The sequence below is a fragment of the Euleptes europaea genome, chromosome 5, assembly GCF_029931775.1.
Source record: "Euleptes europaea isolate rEulEur1 chromosome 5, rEulEur1.hap1, whole genome shotgun sequence".
Lineage (NCBI taxonomy): Eukaryota > Metazoa > Chordata > Lepidosauria > Squamata > Sphaerodactylidae > Euleptes > Euleptes europaea.
Window position 1 is genome coordinate 8,185,360 of NC_079316.1, and position 24,746 is coordinate 8,210,105.

General features: G+C 49.9%; 1 protein-coding gene across 1 annotated transcript; it reads left to right on the plus strand.

Moving 5' to 3' along the window:
- Nucleotides 1–787: 787 nt before the first annotated feature.
- LOC130477868 (alkaline phosphatase-like) lies at nucleotides 788–22,410 on the plus strand. Its single transcript, XM_056849951.1, has 11 exons — nucleotides 788–860; nucleotides 3,353–3,469; nucleotides 5,991–6,106; nucleotides 7,516–7,690; nucleotides 8,513–8,685; nucleotides 11,204–11,338; nucleotides 12,337–12,406; nucleotides 14,010–14,144; nucleotides 14,927–15,118; nucleotides 19,427–19,543; nucleotides 22,121–22,410. Exons 1-11 carry the CDS (start codon nucleotides 788–790, stop codon nucleotides 22,408–22,410), a joined length of 1,593 nt encoding a protein of 530 aa, XP_056705929.1.
- The last annotated feature ends 2,336 nt before the right edge of the window (nucleotides 22,411–24,746 follow it).

The following is a 24,746-nucleotide window of genomic DNA, read 5'->3' on the forward strand; positions in this document are numbered from 1 at the left end:
CGAATTTAGCTGCTTAGGTAGCCTATTGTGAGTGTCAAGTGCCATCAAGTCGCAGCCAACTTATGATGTCTGCCAGCAACAGGCAAGTGAATAGCAGAGGTGGTTTGCCATTCCTTTCCTTCCTCGGGGAGGGCTGTGGCTCAGTGGTAGAGCTTCTGCTTGGCATGCAGAAGGTCCCAGGTTCAATCCCCGGCATCTCCAGTTAAAGGAACTAGGCAAGTAGTTGGTGTGAAAGACCCCTGCCTGAGACCCTGGAGAGCCACTGCCGGTCTGAGTAGACAATACTGGCTTTGATGGACCGAGGGTCTGATTCAGTAGAAGGCAGCTTCATGTGTTCATGTATTTGTATTTAAAATGTACGTTGTATGGCTTTGCCTACTATTTGTGTTGGCCTTTTGGTTTCCAGCAAAAGAAAAAAAATTAGAATTTTGGACGAGAAGCTATCGCCCCCTGGGTAGGGCCTGGTTTTCCTGTTACCTGTGGGGCCGGACGCTGCATTGCTGAGAAAGACCAGATGATGCGTTGGGAAACCTTCGAAACCGCTTCCTGAGAAGTTCTGAGCAAGCCGAGATGCAGAACTTCCCACAAGGTCCTCCAGACCAGGAAACGGCTGGCCTTCCTCCCCCTGCTTCCTCCACCCCACCCCGCCCCCACTACACATCCTGCCCAGGGGCCTGAAGGTCCAAAGGTGAAAGGAAGAGCAGAGAAGCCAACCGTCTTCGCACCTCTTGCCTTTTCCACACAGAGGCTCCGGCTTGGCTCAGAGACTCCCCGGCTGGGCAGCACGATGGGCCAACTGGTCCCCCTGGGGATCTGCGGACTCCTTTGCCTCTGCATCCGTCTTTCGGCTGCGGCCTCAGGTGAGGAGCAGAACAAATGGGGTCATGGTGGGAATGTGGGAAAGTTGGACTCTTTTTGGCCATAAGCACAGGGGTTGGGAAGAATGTTTTCCTTTCTTTCTTTCTTTCTTTCTTTCTTTCTTTCTTTCTTTCTTTCTTTCTTTCTTTCTTTCTTTCTTTCTTTCTTTCTTTCTTTCTTTCTTTCTTTCTTCCTTCCTTCCTTCCTTCCTTCCTTCCTTCCTTCCTTCCTTCCTTCCTTTCCCTTCCTCTCTTTCTCTTTCTTTTTCTCTTTCTCTCATTCTTTCTTTCTCTTTCGAAGGAAAACTTGCTGGCCTCCATTTGGCTGTAAGCATATGGTTTGAGAAGATTTCTTTCTCTTTTTCTTTATCTCTTTCTTTCAAAGGAAGTATTGCTGGCCTCTATTTGGCTGTAAGCAGAGGATTTGAGAAGATTTCTTCCTTCCTTCCTTCTTCCTTTCCTTTCCTTTCCTCTCTTTCTCTTTCTCTTTCTCTTTCTCTTTCTCTTTCTCTTTCTCTCATTCTTTCTCTTTCGGAAAAAAACTTACTGGCCTCCATTTGGCTGTAAGCATATGGTGTGAGAAGAATTCTTTTTCTTTCTTTATCTCTTTCTTTCAAAGGAAGTCTTGCTGGCCTCTATTTGGCTATAAGCAGAGGGTTTTGAGAAGATTTCTTTCTTTCTTTTCTTTCTTCCTTCCTTCTTCCTTTCCCTTCCTCTCTTTCTCTTTTTTCTCTTTCTCTCATTCTTTCTTTCTCTTTCGAAGGAAAACTTGCTGGCCTCCATTTGGCTGTAAGCATATGGTTTGAGAAGAATTCTTTCTCTCTTTTTCTTTCTTTATCTCTTTCTTTCAAAGGAAGTCTTGCTGGCCTCTATTTGGCTGTAAGAAGAGGGTTTTGAGAAGATTTCTTTCTTTCTTTCTTTCTTTCTTTCTTTCTTTCTTTCTTTCTTTCTTTCTTTCTTTCTTTCTTCCTTTCTTCCTTTCTTCCTTCCTTCCTTCCTTCCTTCCTTCCTTCCTTCTTCCACTCCAAAGCATCCATTTGCTCCAGGGGAACTGAACACTGTAGCCTGGTGATCAGTTGCAATTCTGGGAGATCTCCGGGGTGGTGGGGGGCGGCTCCAAGAGGTTGGCAACCCTACTCCTTTACCTTTTTAACCATGTCCTGCGCATGACATCTAAGAGAGTTGGCTGTTCCTGATGGATTCCTACCCACCACGCCGTCTTGATTCCGCAGACAGTTCGCAAGCAGCCCGCAAAACACCTTGACCCTTTACCTCCGCGATCTGCTGACTCGTGAACCAATGACCCGCTTTTGCCTGATGCCCGGTTCTCCCTGTCCCCTGTGAAGGGCCTGATAAGAACTTCAGCCTGGACTCTGTGACTCATCCATCCTCTGCAGCAGGGGTGTCAAACATAAGAATCCGGCCCCTTGAGAGCTCTCATCCGGCCTGCGAGGCAGCCCAGCCACCCTTCCACTCTTGACCTGGGCTGATGAGGCACGACTAGGGTTGCCAACTGCCAGGTAGTAGCAGGAGATCTCCTGCTAATTCAACGGATCTCCAGCCGACAGAGATCAGTTCCCCTGGAGAAAATGACCACTTTGGCAATTGGACTCTATGGCATTGAAGTCTCTCCCCTCCCCAAACCCCGCCCTCCTCAGGCTCCGCCCCAAAAACCTCCCGGCGATGCCAAAGAGGAACCTGGCAACCCTAGTTGCCAATCTCCAGGTACTGGAGAGAATGAAGGCTCAGTGCTGTATAGATGATGGAAAAGATCCAAACAGCACTACAAGGTAATATCAACACAAGATAAATTTATAAAGGTGCTAATTGTTTTAAAAAAAACCCTGATTGTGTTTCCCTTAATTTTTGTACATATGTTCACTCCTTGCACTTACCTGCACCTTTATAAATTTATCTTGTGTTGATATTACCTTGTAGTGCTGTTTGGATCTTTTCCAATCTCCAGGTACTAGCTGGAGATCTCCTGCTATGGCAACTGATTTTCAGCAGATAGAGATCAGTTCCCCTGGAGAAAACGGCTGCTTTGGCAATTGGACTCTATGGCATTGAAGCCTCCTGCCGGTGGTGAAGAGGGACCTGGCAACCCTATACTTTTCTGTTCCCAGATACTGGAATATTTCCAATTTTGGCCTCCCTGAACACTCCATTGTTGTAGTGCAACCCTAACTAGTGTATCAGTCAAAGGATCTCTCTTCCCCAGCGTCTTGTTTCCAACAGTGGCCTGTCATATGCCCACAAGAAGCCCACAGCCAGACCATGAGAATGCTGGCCCTTACTCTTTCGTCTATCCCATATGCCTGACATTGAGAGAGACTACCACTGAACATGGAGGTTCTGCTCTCCTAGTGTGGCTAGCAGATGTACTTCCAAACTTGCCCTCTACCATCTGCCCCTACATCTTGTGCTGGTGAGTTCCATGCGATAATTATGCCCCGTGGAACAAGATAACTCCCTTCTCTTTCGGATGCTTCTAGAGGATGAAAAGGATCCAGACTATTGGAACGGGAAAGCCAGGGAGACGCTGGAATCCGCACTCAGGTTGACTCCGGTGGCCCATCGTGCCAAGAACGTTATTCTTTTCCTGGGGGACGGTGAGTCTGAGCGTACCTGGATCCACACAGATGGATCAGGGCCAGGTTGCTGTTTGTCACCCTCTGCACATGCCTAGAAGTGCCCCGGTTCTTTTCGGCCCCAAAACCTGCAAAGGAAAAGAAATCAGGCCAGTGCAGAATCTCAGTCGAGGTCACCCTCTTGGCTTCAGGTGGCTTTTTCAACCCACGCGGCTTCGGTACCAAAGTAATCCTCTCAAGTGGAATGAGGGGCTCAGCTCGACCTCCTGACCCAGTTAAGCCGGAGCTAATTGTTAACTGCAGACGCAGAAATCCGATTGCGGTGGGGGTTTGAATTGGGCGGGGGTCAAGAGGTGTGATAGGATTTGGGTTTGAAAAGTGGCTATTCCGGAGCCCCCGCTAATCTAATCCAAACGTGGGGCGGGAGCAGCTGATGTCGTCACCGGCCGGCCGCAGGCAGAGGGAGTCACAAGAAGGGGAAAAGAAGAAGAAGAAGAGTCGTTTTTTATATGCCAACTTTCTCTACCACTTAAGGAAGAATCAAAGCGGCTTACAATCGCCTTCCCTTCCCCTCCTGGCAACAGACACCCTGTGTGGTAGGTGGGGCTGAGAGAGCTCTGAGAGAGCTGTGATAAGAAAGATGTAGACAAGCTGGAACTACAAAGATGGTGAGGGGTCTGGAGACCAAATCCTATGAGGAAAGGTTGACTGAGAGGGGATATGAGAACCATCTTCAAGTCCTTGAAGGGCTATCCCATAGAGGAGGGTGCAGAGTTGTTTTCCGTTGCCCCAGAAGGTCGGACCAGAACCAACGGGTCGAAATTAAGTCAAAAGAGTTTCCGTCTAGACGTTAGGAAGAATTTTCTAACAGTTAGAGCGGTTCCTCAGTGGAACCGGCTTCCTCGGGAGGTGGTGAGCTCTCCTTCCCTGGAGGTTTTTAAGCAGAGGCTAGATGGCCATCTGTCAGCAATGCTGATTCTGTGACCCTAGGCAGATCATTGAGAGGGAGGTCATCTTGGCCATATTCTGGGCATGGAGTAGGGGTCACTGGGGGTGTGGGGGATAGTTGTGAATTTCCTGCATTGTGTAGGGGTTGGACTAGATGACCCTGGTGGGTCCTTCCAACTCTAAGATTCCCCACTCCTCCACATGAGTGGCGGACTCTGATCTGGAGAACCGGGTTTGATTCCCCACTCCTCCACGTGAGGCAGATGCTAATCTGGCGAACAGGGTTGGTTTCCCCACTGCTCCACATGAAGCCAGCTGGGTGACCTTGGGCTAATCACAGCTCTCTCAGAGCTCTCTCAGCCCCACCTACCTCACAGGGTGTCTGTTGTGGGGAGGGGAAGGGAACGTGATTGTAAACTGGTTTGATCCTTCCTTAAATGGTCGAGAAAGCCAGCATATAATAACCAACTCTCCTTCTTCTCTCTCTCTCAGACACATGTGCAGTATCTAAAAATAAACCAGATGTTGCCTTTTTTTTCAGAACAATTTACTTAATAGAATATGCAACCACACGCTCAGTTGGTCCTAATAGAAGGAATTATGCAGATTGTGTTCTGGGGGTTTTGGATTTTTCTTTTAGACAGGCACGGCTGACAACGACTCCATGCAAGAACAGGGCATCTTTTAACGTAATCGCTTAAGAACAATATGTGCAGGTGGAAATACCTACAAGAAATACTGTGCATGTGATTACAAGAAATACAATTTAAGCACAGCAAAGCTGTTCAATTTAACAGATCAATGCTATCCTGCTCTTCCAACTGTGGGCACATTTCATTTGACTGACACGAAAATGTGTTTGAGTTGACTCGGTCACTTAGATTGATTTAAATGCGATCCTGGCAAAGTGAAAGAATCCCCCCTTCCCCACTCTGGTGCGACTTTGCATGCACTTTATTTATCCTGGGCAAAATAACTGTGTGGTGGGTGTGTAGCATCCCCATTTAAAGGAAACACTGTGGGATCATGTCCCATGGCATGCAGCGTTGCCAACTCCAGGTTGGGAAATTCCTGGAGATTTGGGAGTGGAGCCTGGGGAGGGATAATGCCATAGAGCCCACCCTCCAGATTTTCTTCAGGGTTGCTGAACTCTGATGCCTTGAGATCAGTTGTAATTCTGGGAGATCTCCAGCCCTCACCTGGAGGTTGGCAGCCTTACACAGTGAGGATGGAGTGCTTTTTTGTGTGTGTCTCACCAGTGTCATGTTGACAAGAAGCTTTCCAGCGTGGCATAGTGGTTAAGAGCGGCAGATTCTAATCTGGAGAACTGGGTTCGATTCCCCACTCCTCCACATGAAGCCTGCTGGGTGTCCTTGGGCCAGTCACTGTGCTCTCCGAACTCTCTCAGCCCCACCTACCTCACAAGGTGCCTGTTGTGGGGAGGGGGAGGGCTGGTGATGGTAAGCCGCTTTGAGACTCCTTAAAAGTAGAGAAAAGTGGGGGTATAACCACCAACTCTTCTTCTTCAGTGCAGATGACAAAATGATTCTTGTAACCCTTTGACAGCTCAAAGCAGAATGGCCTTGTGTTTCAGGCATGGGAGTCCCGACCATCACTGCAGCCCGCATCTATAAGGGCCAAATGGCCGGAGGCTCCGGTGAAGAGGCTGTGCTGGCGATGGAGAAATTCCCCTACATCGCCCTGTCCAAGGTGAGAGTCTTGGCTTGCCTCGGAGTCAGGGCCAGCGAAGGGAGTGTCTCTGTCTGCTGCCATGTTCACCCCAAGCTAGATCAGGGCCATGTGTTCCTATGGATAGCGCAACTTGCGAAGACAAACCTTCTGTGTGGGTCCCCCCATGCTCAATCAGGATATAAGCCCAACAAAAAAATAAATAAAATCTTCAGTTTGCCACACAGCTGCCCCTCTACCTAGGGTTGCCAACCTCCAGGTGCAGCCTGGAGTTCTCCTGGAATTGTAGTTGATCTCCAGACTACATTTCAACCTGGAGGAAATGACTGCTTTAGGGTGGATTCTGTGATGTCCCATCCCCACTGAACTTCCTGCCTTCCCCAAACTCCATCTTCTCCAGGCACCACCCCCAAATCTCCAGGAATTTCCCAAGCTTGAGTTGGCAACCCTGCCCACCTTTAACATTTGGGCTGCAGCCACCCTGGCCTGGTCTTGCTTTGCTCTATGAATTGCCCATGCTCACTGAAGCTGCTATAGAAATTCTTCTGCTAGTTATTACTGCCCCAGCAAGACCTGTGTCCCGAGGCAAGGGGGGACCTGGCAACCCTATTCGTGGGCCCTGCCAGCAAGCCAGCGTGGTGTGGTGGTTAAGAGTGGTGGTTTGGAATGGTGGGCTCTGATCTGGAGAACCGGGTTCGATTCCCCACTCCTCCACATGAATAGCGGACGCTAATCTGGTGAACTGAATTTGTTTCCCCACTCTTCCATATGAAGCCAGCTGGGTGACCTTGGGCTAATCACAGTTCTCTTAGTGCTCTCTCAGCCCCACTTACCTCACAGGGTGTCTGTTGTGGGGAGGGGAAGGGAAGGTGATTGTAAGCCGGTTTGATTCTTCCTTAAGTGGTAGAGAAAGTCAGCATATAAAAGCCAGCTCTTCTTCTTCTTCTTCTTCTTCTTCTTCTTCTTCTTCTTCTTCTTCTTCTTCTTCTTCTTCTTCTTCTTCTTCTTCTTCTTCTTCTTCTCCTCCTCCTCCTCCTCCTCCTCCTCCTCCTCCTCCTCCTCCTCCTCCTCCTCCTCCTCACATGTTTACATTCTACACATTAACTATTTTGTTACATACTCAAAATACAATCTCCAATTCTTCTGAAATTCCTCTGTCGGTCTTGGCCATATCTGCATATTTTGCTAGTTTTTCTAGCCAATTGTCCACTGATGGTGTTGCTTCTAATTTCCAGTTATATGCAATAGTCACTCTTTCAAGTGTTAACATATATCTAAGAAGTTCCATTTTTTTCCTTGTCAACCACCGCCCCCTGCTCATTTCTCATGCCGACACGCGGCCGTGCCCCTGGGCCCTGGGGCATTCACCTGCCCGCCAGCTCAGTGCCCAGGTGCTCCGAACCACGCGGTCTCTTTGTTCCCTTTGGCAGACGTACAACGTTGACCGGCAGGTGCCAGACAGCGCTGGGACGGGCACCGCCTATCTGTGTGGGGTGAAGGCCAACGCCAAGACGTTGGGCGTGAGCGCCGCGGCCACCTATGATCAGTGCAATACCACCTTTGGCAACGAGGTGCCCTCCATCCTGCACCGGGCAAAGTTAGCAGGTAGGAGCTGGAGTGGGGGGGTTGGAAGGCTGGGCAAAACTGATGTCCCCTCCCACTTGATCTGTAGGGTTGCCAGGCCCCTCTTCGCCACCGGTGGGAGGTATTTTGGCGGGGCCTGAGGAGGGCTCTAGAGGGAGTGCCGAGGGGATGTGATGCCAGAGACCCTGCTCTTTGGAGTTGCCATTTCCTCCGGAGCAACTGACCTATGTTGCCTGGAGATCAGTAGCAATTCCAGGAGAACTCCAGGCCTCACCTGGTGGTTGGGAACCCTATTAGACGCTGCCCTTCCTGGTGTGTGGGTGGTGTTCAGCCTCTGGTCTGCCTCTTTCCCAAAATGCCAGCCTGAGTAAGAGAAGGAACTACAGAAACACATGACCGACTGGCCCTTGGAAGAGACCTCTACCCCCCACACACGAGTGATTTCAAAGTTTGCCCCTCTTCTATCAGTGGCCTGTTTCCCCCCCAGTTCCTTGACCCGCATCTGTTTTCCTTCCCTTCTCGCCAGTATGGTGTAGTGGTTAAGAGCGGTGGTTTGGATCGGTGGACTCTGATCTGGAGAACCGGGTTTGATTCCCCGCTCCTCCATATGAGCAGCAGAGGCTAATCTGGTGAACCGGGTTGGTTTCCCCACTCCTCCACATGCAGCCACCTGGGTGATCTTGGGCTAGTCACAGCTCTCTTAGAGCTCTCTCAGCCCCACCTTACCTCACAGGGTGTCTGTTGTGGGGAGGGGAAAGGAAGGTGATTGTAAGCCGGTTTGATTCTTCCTTAAGTGGTGGAGAAAGTCGGCATATAAAAACCAGCTCTTCTTCTTCCTCGCAGGGAAGTCTGTGGGGATCGTGACCACCACCCGTGTCCAGCATGCCTCTCCGGGGGCCTCCTACGCCCATTCGGTCAACCGGGATTGGTACGCGGATGACGACTTGCCGAAAGAAGCCCTCCAGCAGGGCTGCAAAGACATTGCTTACCAGCTGCTCAACAATACAGACATCAATGTGAGTGCCGGCTACACAGATACGTCCGTCAACGCTCGGATGTCCGGGCATTAAAGGGGCTGGTTGTGTATGGGAATTCAGGGAGGGGCTGTGGCTCGATGGCAGAGCATCTGCTTGGCATGCAGAAGGTCCCAGGTTCAATCCCCAGCATCTCCAGTTAAAAGGACCAGGCGGTAGGTGATGGGAAAGACCTCTACCTGAGACCCTGGAGAGCTGCTTCCAGTCTGAGTAGACAATACTGGCCTTAATGGACCAAGGGTCTGATTCAATATAAGGCAGCTTCATGTGTGTTTTGAGAGGGGTCGTGGCTCAGTGGCAGAGTATCTCCTTGGCATGCAGAAGGTCCCCGGTTCAATCTCTGGCAAGGACCAGGCAGCAGGTGATGTGAAAGGCCAGCGTGGTGTAGTGGTTAAGAGCGGTGGACTCTAATCTGGAGAGCCGGGTTCGATTCCCCACTCGTCCACATGAAGCCTGCTGGGTAACCTTGGGGTAGTCACAGTTCTCTCCGAACTTTCTCAGCCCCACCTACCTCACAAGGTGTCTGTTGTGGAGAGGGGAAGAGAAGACGATTGTAAGCTGCTTTGAGTTTCCTTAAACAGGTAGAGAAAATCAGGGTATAAAAACCAATTCTTCTTCTTCTTTCCCTGAGATCTTAGACAGCCATTACCAGTCTCAATAGACAGGACTGCTCTTGATAGGCCAGTGGTCTGATTCAGTAGAAGGCAGCTTCATAGGTTCCTATGTGACCCGGGCTGGGTATGCCAGCCGCCAGGTGGGACCTGGACATCTCCTGGAATTATAACTCATCTCCAGACTACAGAGATCGGTTCCCCTGAGAAAATGGCTGCTCTGTAGGGAGGACCCCACAGCATTATGCCCAACTGAGCTCCAGGAATCTCCAGGACTTTCCCAGCCCAGATTTGGCAATCGTAGACCTGGCCAACCCAGCTAGATAGGCCAAAGAACTGACTGTGTAAGGTTGCTCTTGATAACAGATATTTGTAGCATCTGGGCAGAGGTGGGAGTCTTTTGTTTCCTTTTACAGATGAACTTGGTCATTCCTGCAGAATACAAGAATATGCTCAAATTTTTGCGTCGAAAGAAAATGTCCACTGCACCGGAGAGTGGCAGAAACTTCCATAGACAGCCATGGTCAATATGTTCTATGGAGGCAGTGTGGTGTAGTGGTTAGAGTGTCAGTCTCTATGGAGGCAGTGTGGTGTAGTGGTTAGAATGTCAGAACTGGGGCGATCCAGGTTCCAATCCCCCCTCGGCTACGAAGCTCGCAGGGTGTCCTTGAGCCAGTCACTCCCTCTCCTTTAGCCTATCCTACTTTGCAGGGTTGTTGTGAGGATAACCTGAGGAGAGAACCATACTGAGCAGCTTGGAAAAGAGCAAGAGTCCAGCGGCACCTTAAAGACTTAACAAAATTCCTGGCAGGGTGGGAACTTTCGTGAGCCACAGCTCACTTTTTCAGATGCAGCTAGAGTGTGAGTCCATCCATCCTTAAGCAGAGAACAGTGAATTAGTCACACAATGGCAATGTAAATGTCAAAAGCAAGTAAATGACATTAGCAGGCCTGATTGGATCAGGTGTGATATGCAGAGGGATAGTAGGCATGGGGAAATCAGCAATGGTAATGAGACAGGAATCCCAGATCTCTGTTAAGTCCCTCAGAATGCATCGTCTTGAGCTTCATTATTAGTTCTAATTCAGGAGTCTTTCTTTCTAATCTCGCTTTGAAACCCCTTTGTAAGAGAACTGCTACTCTTAAATCAGCAACTGAATGTCCTGGAAGGTTAAAATGTTCCCCCACTGGTTTCTGAATGTTGTGGTTTCTGATGTCAGACTTATGTCCATTCAATCTTTGTCGCAGGGGCTGGCCTGTTTGTCCATTGTAGAGCAGCTTAGAGAAAGAGGAAAAATTAGATCTCTCTATCAAAACAGAGATGATTAATCTCAGATTCATCGTTCATTTAAAACTTTCTCTAGTGTTGCTTTTGAGTGTCCGTCGAGCCCCTCCTGTCCTGATCGATGGCAACTCTGTGAATTAATGTCTTCCCAAATGTCCTCTCGTTAACAGCCTTGCTCAGGTCTTGCAAAGTAAGAGCCGTGGCTTCCTTGACTGACTCAGTCCCTCTCCTGTTGGGTCTTCCTCTTTTCCTGCTGCCTTCAACGTTTCCTAGCATGATTTTCTTCTCCAGCAAGCCTTGTATAGCCTCAGTTTGATCATTTCAGCTTCTAGGGAGAGTACAGGCTTGATTTGATCTAGAACCCACATTATCTGTTCATCAGAGCTAGACTGCCTCTGAACATGGAGGTTCCACTGAAGTGTGAAAGCGTCTCGTTCTGGATAGATGTCATGCTTTGGGATAAATTTCCCCCCATAAAGCTCAGAGGAAGCTCTACTTATAGATAAGTTCTCTACTTTTTAGCAACAGAGCTCTCAAAACACGAACAGACCATTTTTTTTTAAATGGCATTGCTGGCTAAACGGTTGTGTGTGTCCATTGGCAGGTGATTTTGGGAGGGGGCCGGAAATACATGACTCCCCGGCAGACACCTGACCCTGAATATCCGGATGACTCCAAGGTGGGCGGGACGCGGAACGACGGCCTGAACCTCATTCAAATGTGGCTGGATTCCAAGGAGGTAGTTGAAACGGGGGGGAAGGGGGTGGGAGAGGCCTGTGGGTTTAGTGAGTGGGTGGGTATGGAGGGTCAGGGGAAAGAACTGATGTCTGGCTGAAACGAGACAATGTGCTCGGGCATCCAGTTAGAGAATCTGGACCAATTACTCCTCTAAGAATTATTCTTTAAACTATTTGGCCCCAGATATCTCCGGGATCTATCGGGTAAGGCTGTTTGCCGACCTCCAGGTACTTACAACAACAACAGCACGCAGGCTCCAATGTGAAGTAACTACACAACCCTAAGAAATATTTCCAACAATGATTATAATCTCCTTCAAAGTAACAGTTTATATCCAAAACTAAATATATCCCAGCCAGGGAGTAAAAAATAGTCCAAAGTATAAGGAAACACTTCTAACTGAAAAGTCCAAGCTACTTGCTGTTCTCAAAATGTAAGTCGGGTTGCATCACCCCAATATGCAAACACAAAAGTTCAAAAGGAGATAAAGATGATCCAATTGTTGCTGATGACAAAGTTGCAAGACGATACCTCTAGGTTGGTATTCGTTTCGCATGCACGTTGCTTCTTCAGTTGTATATTTGGTTGTTCTGTAATTACTTCACATTGGAGCCTGCGTGCTGTTGTTGTTGTAACTACTTTAATTTCAGCACAGGTGTGTTTGTTTGCAGAGAGTATCTAAACTAGACCTCCAGGAACTGGCTGGAGATCTCCTGCTATTACAACTGATCTCCAGCTGATAGAGATCCGTTCACCTGGAGAAAACGGCCGCTTTGGCCATTGGACTCCATGACACTGAAGTCCCTCCCCTCTCCAAACTCTGCCCCAAAAACCTCCCGCTGGCAGCGAAGAGGGACCTGGCAACCCTAGCAACCCTACTTGTGTGGCTTTGGGAGAGAAGCATCCCTACCCATGGCCTAACCGCCTCCCACCTGCCTTTCCTGTGTGAGGCGTATATGCTACAGATCCCTCCTATTTCCACACTCTGCTTCTTCCCAGGGTGCCCACTACGTCTGGAATAAGACCGGCCTCGAAGCCGTGGACGAAAACTCCACCGACTACCTCCTGGGTAAGGGTGCAAAATGGTGTCTTGTTTTCGCTCCTGTCGTTCTGGGGGAGGGAGAAGCTGCGACCCCGTGTCTTTTTGCACTCTGAACACGTGAACACATGAAGCTGCCTTCTACTGAATCAGACCCTGGGTCCATCAAAGTCAGTATTGTCTACTTAGACCGGCAGCGGCTCTCCAGGGTCTCAGGCAGGGGTCTTTCCCATCACCTACTTGCCTGGTCCCTTTAACTGGAGATGCCGGGGATTGAACCTGGGACCTTCTGCATGCCAAGCAGATGCTCTACCACTGAGCCATGGCCTCTCCAAAAGTCAGTGCTGGGATCCCTTAAGGGGGCCGCTTGGAAGATGCCTGGCAGTTGGCTTAAAAACCTACAATTGCATTCCCGGATCAAACCGAGGTATGGTTGCCAACCTCCAGGTGGGTCCTGGAGATTTCCTAGGGTTGCCAGCTCTGGGTTGGGAAATACCTGGAGATTTTTAGGGCGGAGACTGAGGAGGGCGGGGTTTGGGGAAGGGAGGGACTTCAATGCCATAGAGTCCAATGGCCAAAGCAGCCATTTTCTCCAGGGGAACTGATCTGTCGCCTGGAGATCAGTTGTAATAGCAGGAGATCTCCAGCTAGTACCTGGAGGTTGGCAACCCTATCTCCCAGTAAGCTTCATGGCCAAGTAAGGATTTGAACCTGGGTCATCCAGATTTTACTTTGACACTCTAACTACTGCACAACGCTGCATCTCAACCCTCCATCCGTTGATCCTCCTTCCCAACCAAAAAGAAACGCGGCGGGTATCAGATAATTCAGGGTTACCTTGCTTTTCACCCTTTTCCTCTCCTCTCCTTTAGTTTCCCACTCTGTTGAAATTTAGATGCAGTGTCATTTGGGGAAGACCCCCCCCCCCCGCATTAGGGTTGCCAGCTCCAGGTGGGGAAATACCTGGAGAATTGGGGGTGGAGCCTGAGGAGGGCGGGGTATGGGGAGGGGGGGACTTAAGTGTCATAGTGTGCTATTGCCAAAGTGGCCCTTTTCTCCAGGGCAACTGATCTCTGTTGCCTGGAGATCAGTTGTAATAGCGGGAGATCTCCAGCCACCACCTGGAGGTTGGGAACCCTACCGCCCATCCTTGTATCCTAGTGGTGGTCTGTGATGTGCCGGAAGCAAACAAGAATAAGGTCCCTGCCCAGAGAAGCTTACAGTCTAAAAAGGGGTCCCCAGCCTTTTAAAACCTGTAGGCACCTTTGGAATTCTGACCCTGTATGGTGGGCACAGCCGGAAAATGGCTGCTTACGTTCAGTCACGCAATGAAGATCCTTGCGCGGTGGTGGCAGCTGCTGCCAAAGCAATGCTTTTTTTAAAAAAATCTGCACAGCCAGCCAAATCTCCAGCGGCCAATCTGGAGCCTTGCTGGGCAAAAGCCCCACCTGGCCCCACCCACCTTCTAAAAACATTTAGCGGGTGCCAGGAAAGGTGTGGGCAGGTGCTATGACGCCCACATGACCATGCTGGGGACCCCTGGTCTAAATATCAAAAAGTGGGAGTCACTGATCGTGAACTGCCAGCCCCCCCCCCCTTCCTGACTCTCTCTTCTTCTGCTGAAATGCCTTAGGCCTCTTTGCGCCCAAGGACATGGAGTACGAGCTGGACCGGAACAATGCCACGGACCCTTCCCTTGTGGAGATGACCGAGGTGGCCATTCGCATCTTGCGCAAGAACCCCAATGGCTTCTTCCTCTTTGTGGAAGATGAGTATCACCACCCCTTCGCTGCTAGGAGGGTTCCCTTCTTCTCGGAAACATATAAGGCCAGTCTACAGTGAGAAAGGGAGAACCCTGCTCATGTTATGGGGATTTGGGTTCATTAAAGACCATCTCTGGTCTAGGAAGAGGGTAGGTGAGGCCTCTTAAAGTCAGTATTGTCTACTCAGACCGGCAGCGGCTCTCCAGGGTCTCAGGCTGAGGTCTTTCACATCACCTACCTGCCTAGTCCCTTTAACTGGAGATACTGGGGATTGAACCTGGGACCTTCTGCATGCCAAGCAGATGTTCTACCACTGAGCCACAGCCCCTCCCCAAAGGTCAGTATTGTCTACTCTAACCGGCAGTGGCTCTCCAGGGTCTCAGGCTGAGGTCTTCCACATCACCTACCTGCCTAGTCCCTTTAACTGGAGATGCTGGGGATTGAACCTGGGACCTTCTGCATGCCAAGCAGATGCTCTACCACTGAGCCACAGCCCCTCCCCATTAGAGGTCTATCTCTAATGGAGGGGAAACTCATGCCTAACTCCACGGAACAACCGAGACAGACCGGGAGCAAACACGAGTGAAAGTACCCATGCATAAATGACCTATGCCATTATACCCCACTGAAGTCCCTCCCCTCCCCAAACCCCGCCCTCCCCAGGCTCCACCCCCAAAATCTCCAGGTATTTCCCAACCCAGAGCTGGCAACCCTACACTTCAGTGAGAACGAAGCCTGAGGCACCGTGAAAAGGAAGAAGGCTCTATGTTGTATTTTTTCCCTTCACGAGGTAAGATCGACCATGGACACCACCAAGGCAAAGCCAAGCAGGCTCTCATGGAGGCTGTGATGCTGGACGAAGCCGTGGAGCGGGCCGGGGAGCTGACCGATGCCTCGGAGACGCTCATGGTGGTCACGGCTGACCATTCGCACGTCTTCACCTTTGGAGGCAGCACGCCCCGCGGCAACAACATCTTTGGTGAGTGGGGAGAGGGGACTTTCTTAAAAGTCAGCCTGGTGTAGTGGTTAAGAGTGGGGGTTTGGAGCAGTGGACTCTGATCTCGAGAACCGAGTTCGATTCCCCGCTCCTCCACATGAGGGGCGGAGCCTTTGGTGAACTGGGTTGGTTTCCCCACTCCTCCACATGAAGCCAGCTAGGTGACCCTGAACTAGTCACATCTCTCTTAGAGCTCTCAGCCCAATCTACCTCCCAGGGTGTCTGTTGTGGGGAGAGGAAGGTGATTGTAAGCTGGTTTGATTCTTCCTTAAGTGGTAGAGAAAGTCGGCATATAAAAAAAACTCTTCTTCTTCTTCTTCTATGGTGGCCATTTTCACAGATCTCTGGGATGAGGAGAGACATGGCGGAGAAGCTTTTCTGTGTCTTCTAGGGGGCACTTCCAATGTCCACCAGGCCTATTATTCTGTATCGACAGGCAACTTCTCCAGAATTTGCTTTGACATTAGTCAGTTTGAGTTTCTCTGGGAATGTCTCCTCTTTGCAAGAAGGAGTACCTTGTCCCCTTATAACTACACAATGAAAAAGGCTAGAATAATAGAATCATAGAGTTGGAAGTGGCCATACAGGCCGTCCAACCTCAATGCAGGACGCCTAAAGCATCCGTGATAGAAAGTTGCCAAGGCATAGATCGTGGCAATAGATCATGCCACAATGCCACAGCAATCTGTCAATTGCTCCCATTTTTTAAGATAGAGTGGGGAATGGTATGGGCAGCTGAGGCAAGGAAAGTGTGAGCAAAGCTGCAGAGTAGCTGCTTTGCTGGCGCTGTAAACCCCTCTGCATTTGCAGCTGTGGCAAGTGGCAGATCGTGAAAGGGGGTGCAGGAAGGGTCGCATCAGTGCTTGGCTCTCGGGGCCTTTTCTTGCATGCCCAGGGTAATGCCGATCACCATTTTAGGGTCAGGAAGCAATTCTCCTCCAGGCCAGATTGGCCAGGGATCCTGCAGGGTTTTTGTTGCCATCTTCTAGACATGGAGTAGGGCTCGCTGGGAGTGTGGGGGCGAGGTAGTTGTGAATTTCCTGCATTGTGTAGGGGGTTGGACTAGATGACCTTGGTGGTTCCTTCCAACTCTATGATTCTATGTGGTGGACAGAGTGGCAGACTAGGAGCTTTTCCACATTCTCAGTGTCCTCGTTTGTAAGTTCCAGTTTCTTTGGGGGTTGTTTTTTCTAGTTCAACCTGTATTTTTCCCCCTCTAGTGGTTTTTTCGGTATCAAACAGGTGTGTGTCCAGCACCTCCCCCTGCATATTTAAACTGCAGGTTTTTCTGTTGGACATAAGCCTCTGTGATATCGAATCGACCACTAGAGGGAGTAAAACACTTGCAGGACATGTGTTTTACTCCCTCTAGTGTGCGGCTGCTGTAAAAAAAAGGCAAATTCCATGCTGGCCATAATTAGACAAGGAATAGAGAATAAAACTGCTGATATCATACTGCCCTTGCACAAATCTATGGTGAGACCACACTTGGAATACTGTGTACAGTTCAGGTTACCACACCTAAAAAAAGATATTGCAGAGCTTGAGAAGGTGCAGAAAAGAGCAACCAAAATGATTAGGGGACTGGAGCAACTGCCCTATGGGGAGCGGTTAAAACGCTTAGGGCTGTTTAGCTTGGAAAGAAGGCGGCTAAGGGGAGACATGATAGAGGTCTATAAAATTATGCATGGTTTGGAGAGAGTAGACAGGGAGAAGCTTTACTCCCTCTCTCATAATGCTAGAATTCGGGGTCATCTGCTGAAGCTGGAGAGCGAGAGATTCAAAACTGATAAACAGAAGTATTTTTTCACACAATGCATAGTTGCATTGTTGAACTCCCTGCCCTGGGATGTGGTGGTGGCTGCCAACTTGGAAGGCTTTAAGAGGGGAGTGAATATGTTCATGGAGGAGAGGGGTATTCATGGCTACTAGTTAAAATGGATACTAGTCATGATGCATACCTATTCTCTCTAGTATCAGAGGAGCATGCCTATTATTTTGGGTGCGGAGGAACACAGGCAGGATGGTGCTGCTGCATCATCTTGTTTGTGGGTTTCCTAGAGGCACCCGGTTGGCCACTGTGTGAACAGACTGCTGGACTTGATGGACCTTGGTCTGATCCAGCATGGCATTTCTTATATTCTTATGTTCTAACAGGAAAATCCCCCCACACACACACACAAAGAAACAGGAACTTACAAGTGAGGAAACAAAGAATGTGGGAAAGCCACAGGACCCAGAGTGACCCGGGTTCAAAATCCCCACTTCTACCAGGGAAGCTCACTGGGTGGCCTTGGGCCCGTCACACATGCTCAGCCTGGCCTACCTTGCAGGGCTGTCATTGTGAGAGAATGGAGCCGGAGAGAACGATCTTCTAAGCTGCTTTGAGTCCCAACTGGGGAGAAAACCGCAATATACATAAATGAATAAGACTTCTGTCAGGCCTCAGGACTATATAGGATTGCCACCTCCAGGTTGGGAAATACCTGGAGATTTTGGGGGTGGAGCCTGAGGAAGGCGGGGTTTGGAGAGGTGAGGGACTTTAGTGCCATAAAGTCCAATTGCCAAAGTGGCCATTTTCTCCAGGGGGACTGATCTCTGTTGCCTGGAGATCAGTTGTGATAGCGGGAGCTCTCCAGCCACCACCTGGAGGTTGGCAACCCTAGGAGCATAGGGAGGTTTTGTGCTCAGAATTGATGCAATATCTGGCTTCCATGATGCTTCCCAGCGTAGCTGGAAGGGACGTCATAGGATGGGAGGTTTGTGCTGCGTCCCCCGAAGACGTCTGTGGGTCGCACTGTTACCCGCACTCATAACTTGCTCTCGGGCTAAGGGCGCGGAAAACACTCTTCCCGGAATCTTTCTTGGTTCCCAGCCAAGAAAAGATTGCCGCTGAAATTGGCCAGATAATGATCTCATCAGCAATTTGCTTTCCTGGTTCCAACGTTTATGAGCACAGAACATGGAGTGCCAGGAGAGATATCATAACGCGAATAGCCGCCATATAAAACGTGGGGAGATCAGAAGGAGTTACATTGGTTCACAAGCAAAAAGTCATCTCATGCCTTTTATTAGGACCATCTGAAATATCACGCAGCTGTTTCAAGCCCTGATGGGAAAGTGTTTGTTCTGCATCAGATTGCAGGCTTAACGTTAGGTGGAGTTGCATGGAGCTGGTTTCCTGGAGGTTGGCCACATTAGACGGAAGAGACAGGGAGATTCAGGCAGGCATTGCTGTCAGCAGATCCGGCCAGAGAGGCAGCGGAGGAGAAAGGGTGGAGTCTTTTGAAGGACTAGGAGATCTTCTGATGGCCAAGGGTGGCAGACTGTTCATCTTGGTGCCAGATTAGGCTGATTTCCATTGGGATTGGGGTTGCCCACCTCTCCTGCTCTTACAACTGATCTCCAGCCGATAGAGATCAGTTCGCCTGGAGAAAATGAATGCTTTGGCAACTGGACTCTGTGGCATTGAAGTCCCTCCCCTCCCCAAACCCCACCCTCCTTAGGCTCCGCCCCAAAAACCTCCCGCCAGTGGCGAAGAGGGACCTGGCAGTCCCAATTGGGATGGCAAAGCTAATGTCTTCTAGAACTACATGCGCTGATCTGGGATAATGCCCTCCCCGCATTCAGGTTAAAGGTGCAATTTCCCTCCCAGAGCAAGCTGTGAAAATGCAGTTATGCACATTGTCAGGAGGGTCACAAGAACATAAGAACGTCAGAAGAGCCCTGCTGGATCGGGCCAGTGGTCCTCCTGGTCCAGCAACCTGTCTCACACAGTGGCCAACCAGTTCCTTTGGAGGTCTAACAACAGGGCATAAAGGCCGAGGCCATCCCCTGATGTTGCCTCCTGGCACTGGTATTCAGAGGTTGACTGCCTCTGAACATGGAGGTTCCCTTTAGTGCCCCTGGCTAATAGCCACGGACCGACCCATCCACCGTGAATCTGACTAATCCCCCTTTTAAAGCTGCCCGTTGTTCTTGTTGGCAGGGCCAAACCTAGCTGTGGAAGGTAACCAATTGACCAGCGTCTGTGCAGTCACCAACCCTCTTCTTGCCCCAGTTACTTCGTGGGGTGGGGGAGGTTCTTGTGTAACTGTTTTGAGAACAAACAGTGAAGCCCACCACCTTCCCTGTCTTCTGACCCAAAGTTCCTTCCCTCTCGGAAGAAGAAGGCTGACCATGATTATCCGAACCAGGTAGTCCATGAAGTAACACCCCGGGGATCTCCAGGTAACTTAAGCACCACTAACTTGATGTGGGATGAAGCCGTTCGATTGTGTCTCTGTGCAGGCCTGGCACCCAAAAGTGCAAAGGACAAGCGGCGGTACACCAGCATCCTCTACGGGAACGGACCGGGCTATGTCCTCAAGAACGGCAACCGGCCAGATGTTCGCTCGGTGGACTTTGGTGAGAATTTCCTTCCTCATTTCAGATATTGCAGATCCTGTCACAGCCGTTCCCCCCTCCCTGAGTTAATGGGTAATGAGCTTATAATGGATAATGGCCAGAAATAGTCTCTGTTCTTGATGGTTATGATCTCTTTACATTTATTGAGTTTTGCATAATGACCTCTCAGCCGGCCCTTCCTGCATTGCATGGACTTTCCCCCTGCTGTTTACTGTTCTATTTCTTCATATCCTCATGTATAAACATCTGCCTAGGGAGGGACCCGCTACACGCGTCTGATGAAGTGGAGTCTCGCCCACATAATAGGGAAGATGTCCCATAGCTTTGCAGACATGGTCGCAGTCAACCTTCACAACAGCCATGCAAAGTAGGCCACAAGAACACATGAAGCTGCCTTCTCCTGAATCAGACCCTTGGTCCATCAAAGTCAGTACTGTCTACTCAGATGGGCAGTGGCTCTCCAGGGTCTCAGGCAGAGGAGGTCTTTCACGTCACCTACTTGCCTAATCCCTTCAACTGGAGATGCTGGGGATTGAATCTGGGACCTTCTGAATGCCAAGCAGTTGCTCTACCAGTGAGCCACGGCCCCTCCCCGGCATCATCGTTTTCCTAGCAGAGTGTGGATAGCCTAAGGATGCTTGGGGGGGATATGAACTAGGGTTGTCAACTGCGGCTTGGGAAATTGACGGAGATTTTGGGGGTGAAGTCTGGGGAGGGAGGGGAGGGACCTCAGTGGGGCCCAATGCCACAGAGTCCACCTTCCAAAGCCGCCATTTGCTCCAGGGGAACTGATCTCTGTCCTCTGGAGATCAACTGTAATTCCAGGAGGTCTCCAGACTCCACATGGAGGTTGGCAACCCTATGCACTGGTGACTTTCAGGGGAGGAACTCGACCAGGGCCTTTTCTGCCCTTGCCCCCGCCTGGTGGAACGGCCTCTCCAGTGAGACCAGGGCCCTGCGAGGCCTTAAGCAGAGGCTAGATGGCCATCTGTCAGCAATGCTGATGCTGTGAATTTAGGCAGACCATGAGAGGGAGGGCAGGAAGGGTTGCGACAGTGTTTGGCTCTCGCAGCCCTTTCTTACATGCCCAGGGTAATGCCGATCGCCACTTGGGGGTCAGGAAGCAATTGGACTAGATGACTCTGGAGGTCCCTTCCAACTCTATGTTTCTGTGATTCTATGATTCTAGGCTTCTTCAGGGGAATCTGAAATATAATATGAGATCTCATATATATAGTTGAAGTTATGTAAATAAATAAAACAGTGTGTTAAAAAAAATCAAATCAGTATGATATCAACCCGGGACAAAGCCATTAAGCGTAACGGCTAGAGCTTATCCTGTCCTTATGATTGCATGCAGGAAAATAAGGGCAAGAGATAAACTCCTTGTACGTGAGAGAGATAAGACAGAGAAACAGTTCAGCTCCCAAGAGGTTTTGGCTCAATTCTTAAATTACATTCTTACATTACATGTAATATATAAAGAAGCCCTGAAGAAGCCTGTTGGTGAAACACTTAGGGAATTTTTAGATGAGTAATAAAATAGAGAGAGAGAGAGAGAGAGAGAGAGAGAGAGAGACAGAGACAGAGACAGAGACAGCGTGGTGGAGTGGTTAAGAGCGGTGGACTCCAGTCTGGAGAACCAGGTTCGATTCCCCACTCCTCCGCATGCAGCCGGCTGGGTGACCTGGGGCCAGTCACAGTTCTCTCCGAACTCTCTCGGCCCACAGGAGGCAGGCAATGGCAAACCACCTCCCGACATCTCTTGCCTTGAAAACTCTACCGGGTCGCCACAAGTCAGCTGGGACTTGACGGCACTTTCCACCACCACAATAAAATATATATTTTACTTTACTCGCATCATCGGCCTTGTGTGTGTGTTAAGTGCCGTCAAGTCGCTTCCGACTCATGGCGACCCTATGAATCAACGTCCTCCAAAATGGCCTGTCTTTGACAGCCTTGCTCAGATCTTGCAAAATGAGGGCCATGGCTTCCTTTACAGAGTCAATCCATCTCTTGCTGGGTCTTCCTCTTTTCCTGCCGCCTTCAACTTTTCCTAGCATGACTGTCTTTTCCACTGACTCTTGTCTTCTCACAATGTGACCAAAGTCCGACAGCCTCAGTTTAGTCATTTTAGCTTCCAGGGTCAGTTCAGGCTTGATTTGATCTATAACCCACTGATTGGTTTTTTGGGCAGTCCACGGTATCCGTAACACGCTTCTCCAACACCACATTTCGAAGGAATCTACTTTCTTCTTATCAGCTTTCTTCACTGTCCAGCTCTCACACCCATACGTAGTAATAGGGAAAACGATGGCATGAATTAACCTGATCTTGGTGGCCAGCGACACATCCTTACACTTAGCAATCTTTTCTAGCTCCTTCATTGCTGCCCTTCCCAGTCTCAATCTCCTTTTGATTTCTTAGCCTGATGTTTTTTTAATCTCTCAGTGACTGGTGTGGCCCTTTTATTTTCTCCTTTCCCCCTTTACGGTGCCGCCCTAAGCAGCCGCTTGGGTGGCTTAGCCCCAAACCGGCCGCGGGTGCCAAATAACTGTCTTGCTCTTTCCTGCCCAGACGACAAGGACTACCGGCAGCAAGCCGCCGTGCCCCTGGAATCCGAGACCCACGGCGGGGAGGATGTTGCGATCATGGCCCAGGGGCCCATGGCCCACCTTTTCCACGGCATCCAGGAACAGAACTACGTTGCGCACGTCATGGCCTATGCAGGCTGCATCGAGCCGTATCACAAAGACCCAGAGTGTCTGGCGCCAGACCAGAGATCAGGCCGGACATCCGGCAGCCCCGGCCTCTCCCGATACCCTTTTTTCCTCCTGCTTCCCTTTTGGGCGTGGCACTGGAGATGAGAACAGCGTGGTTTCCGACCCACCACGTCCTCGCAACTACCTGAAGGAACTCTTCAGGTAGTTGGACCGATACTGGGTTTGGACTCTGACTCATGCGGTGGAACACGACAATAAAAGCAACAGGCTTTATTGAAAAGATTAACCAAGAGGTTCAGGCTTAAGCGTAAGACAAAGAATAGGCACCTGCAATAAAATAAAAGTAGCTTCCTAACCTACACTTACAGACGTGAAGGCCGGCAAGTTGCAACCTCTTCAGCCAGCGTGGTGGAGTGGTTAAGAGCGGCGGACTCTAATCTGGAGAACCGGGTTTGTTTCCCCGCTCCTCCACATGAAGCCAGCTGGATGACCTTGGGCTAGTCACAGTTCTCTCCAAACTCTCTCAGCCTCACCTACCTCACAGGGTGTCTGTTGTGGGGAGGGGGAGGGAAGGTGATTGTCAGCCGGTTTGATTCTTCCTTAAGTGGTAGAGAAAAGCAGGGTATAAAAACCAACTCTTTTTCATCTTCATCTTCAAATCATCATAAGTACTAAAGCAGCAGGTAGGAGATGCGGCAAGATGGTCCCTGGCCGAGGAGGAGAAGTAGTAGTTGGTTTTTATATGCCAACTTTCTCTACCACTTAAGGGAGACTCAAACGGGCTTATGATCCCCTTCCCTTCCCCTCCCCATAACAGACATCCTGTGAGGTAGGTGGGGCTGAGAGAGCTGTGACTGGCCCAAGGTCACTCAGCTGACCTTATGTGAAGGAGTGGGGAAACCAACCTCACCATAAGTCAGCTGTGACTTGATGGCGATTTCCATCACAAAACCATGGGCTAATACTGATACAAGTGATTTTGTGGATTTCAATATTAGCTCATGGTTTCCTGTTGATTCCTTACCTTTTGGGTACCTTATTGGCACTTTCCATCTCCATCTAGACATTAGGAAGAATTTTCTAACAGTCAGAGTGGTTCCTCAGTGGAAGAGGCTTCCTCGGGAGGTGGTGAGCTCTCCTTCCCTGGAGGTTTTCAAGCAGAGGCTAGATGGCCATCTGTCAGCGATGCTGATTCTATGATCTTAGGCAGATGATGAGAGGGAGGGCATCTTGGCCATCTTCTGGGCATGGAGTAGGGGTCATTAGGGATGTGTGGGGGAGGTAGTTGTGAATTTCCTGCATTGTGCAGGGGGTTGGACTAGATGACCCTGGTGGTCCCTTCCAACGCTATGATTCTATGATTCTACCACGTAGGAAACTGGACTGCTGGCCCCCTGACCAGTATAAGCCAATCAAGAAGGGGTCTGGAGACCAAGTCCTGTGAGGAAAGGTTGAAGGAGTTGGGTATGTTTAGCCTGAAGAGGAGAAGGCTGAGAGGGGATATTATAACCATCTTCAAGTACTTGAAGGGCTGTCATAGAGAGGAGGGTGCTGAGTTGTGTTCTGTTGCTCCAGAAGGTCGGACCAGAACCAACAGGTTGAAATTAAATCAGAAGAGTTTCCATCTAGACATTAGGAAGAATTTTCTAACCATTAGAGTGGTTCCTCAGTAGAACAGGCTTCCTTGGGAGGTGGTGAGCGGCGAGCGCTCCTTCTCTGGAGGTTTTTAAGAAGAGGTTGGATGGCCGTCTGTCAGCAAGTTTGATTCTGTGATCGTAGGCAGATGATGAGAGGGAGGGCAGTGGAGGTCACTGGGGGTGTGAGGGGGAGGTGGTTGTGGGTTTCCTGCATTGTGCAGGGGGTTGGACTAGATGACCCTGGTGGCCCCAACTCTATGATTCTAAGGACGTGATCCAAAAGATGGTGCTCAAAGAGGAGCAAAATTCCCCCCCACCTGCCATCGCTGAGAGCAGTTAACTCAGATCTCTTTGAAATGCAAAGGTTCAATCCCGAGCTTTTCATCTTTTCTTGGGAAAGGCGGAGAAGCGGAACGCTCTTCCTGTTACACGTGGATGACATATCTGGAAAGAGGCTATTGCCGTGAATTTATGACACGGCCAAATGCCGATGTTTAAGCTGTCAGGTTGATTGATAGAGAGGGGGGCGTTTCTCTTGACACAAGGAAAGACCGCTTGCCTTCAAATGCCTGGGAAACCCCTCGTGTGGCTAGGGGGACACCCAGGGCTGCCCCACACACTCCCAAAGGGCCCAGCCACACAGTATGGTTCCCTTTTACTCTTCCATGTATATAAATGTAAAGCAGATGGTATCAGCTTCAGTTCTCAGGGATATAAATAAACAGTGCTTGAATTTTCTGTGTGCCTGATGGAAATAGGGGTCCCTGTGTCGGTACAGTCTGGAGGAGCTGCGGCGTGGCGACTTGGGGACAGGGTGGCCAACTATGGGATGGGAAATTCCTG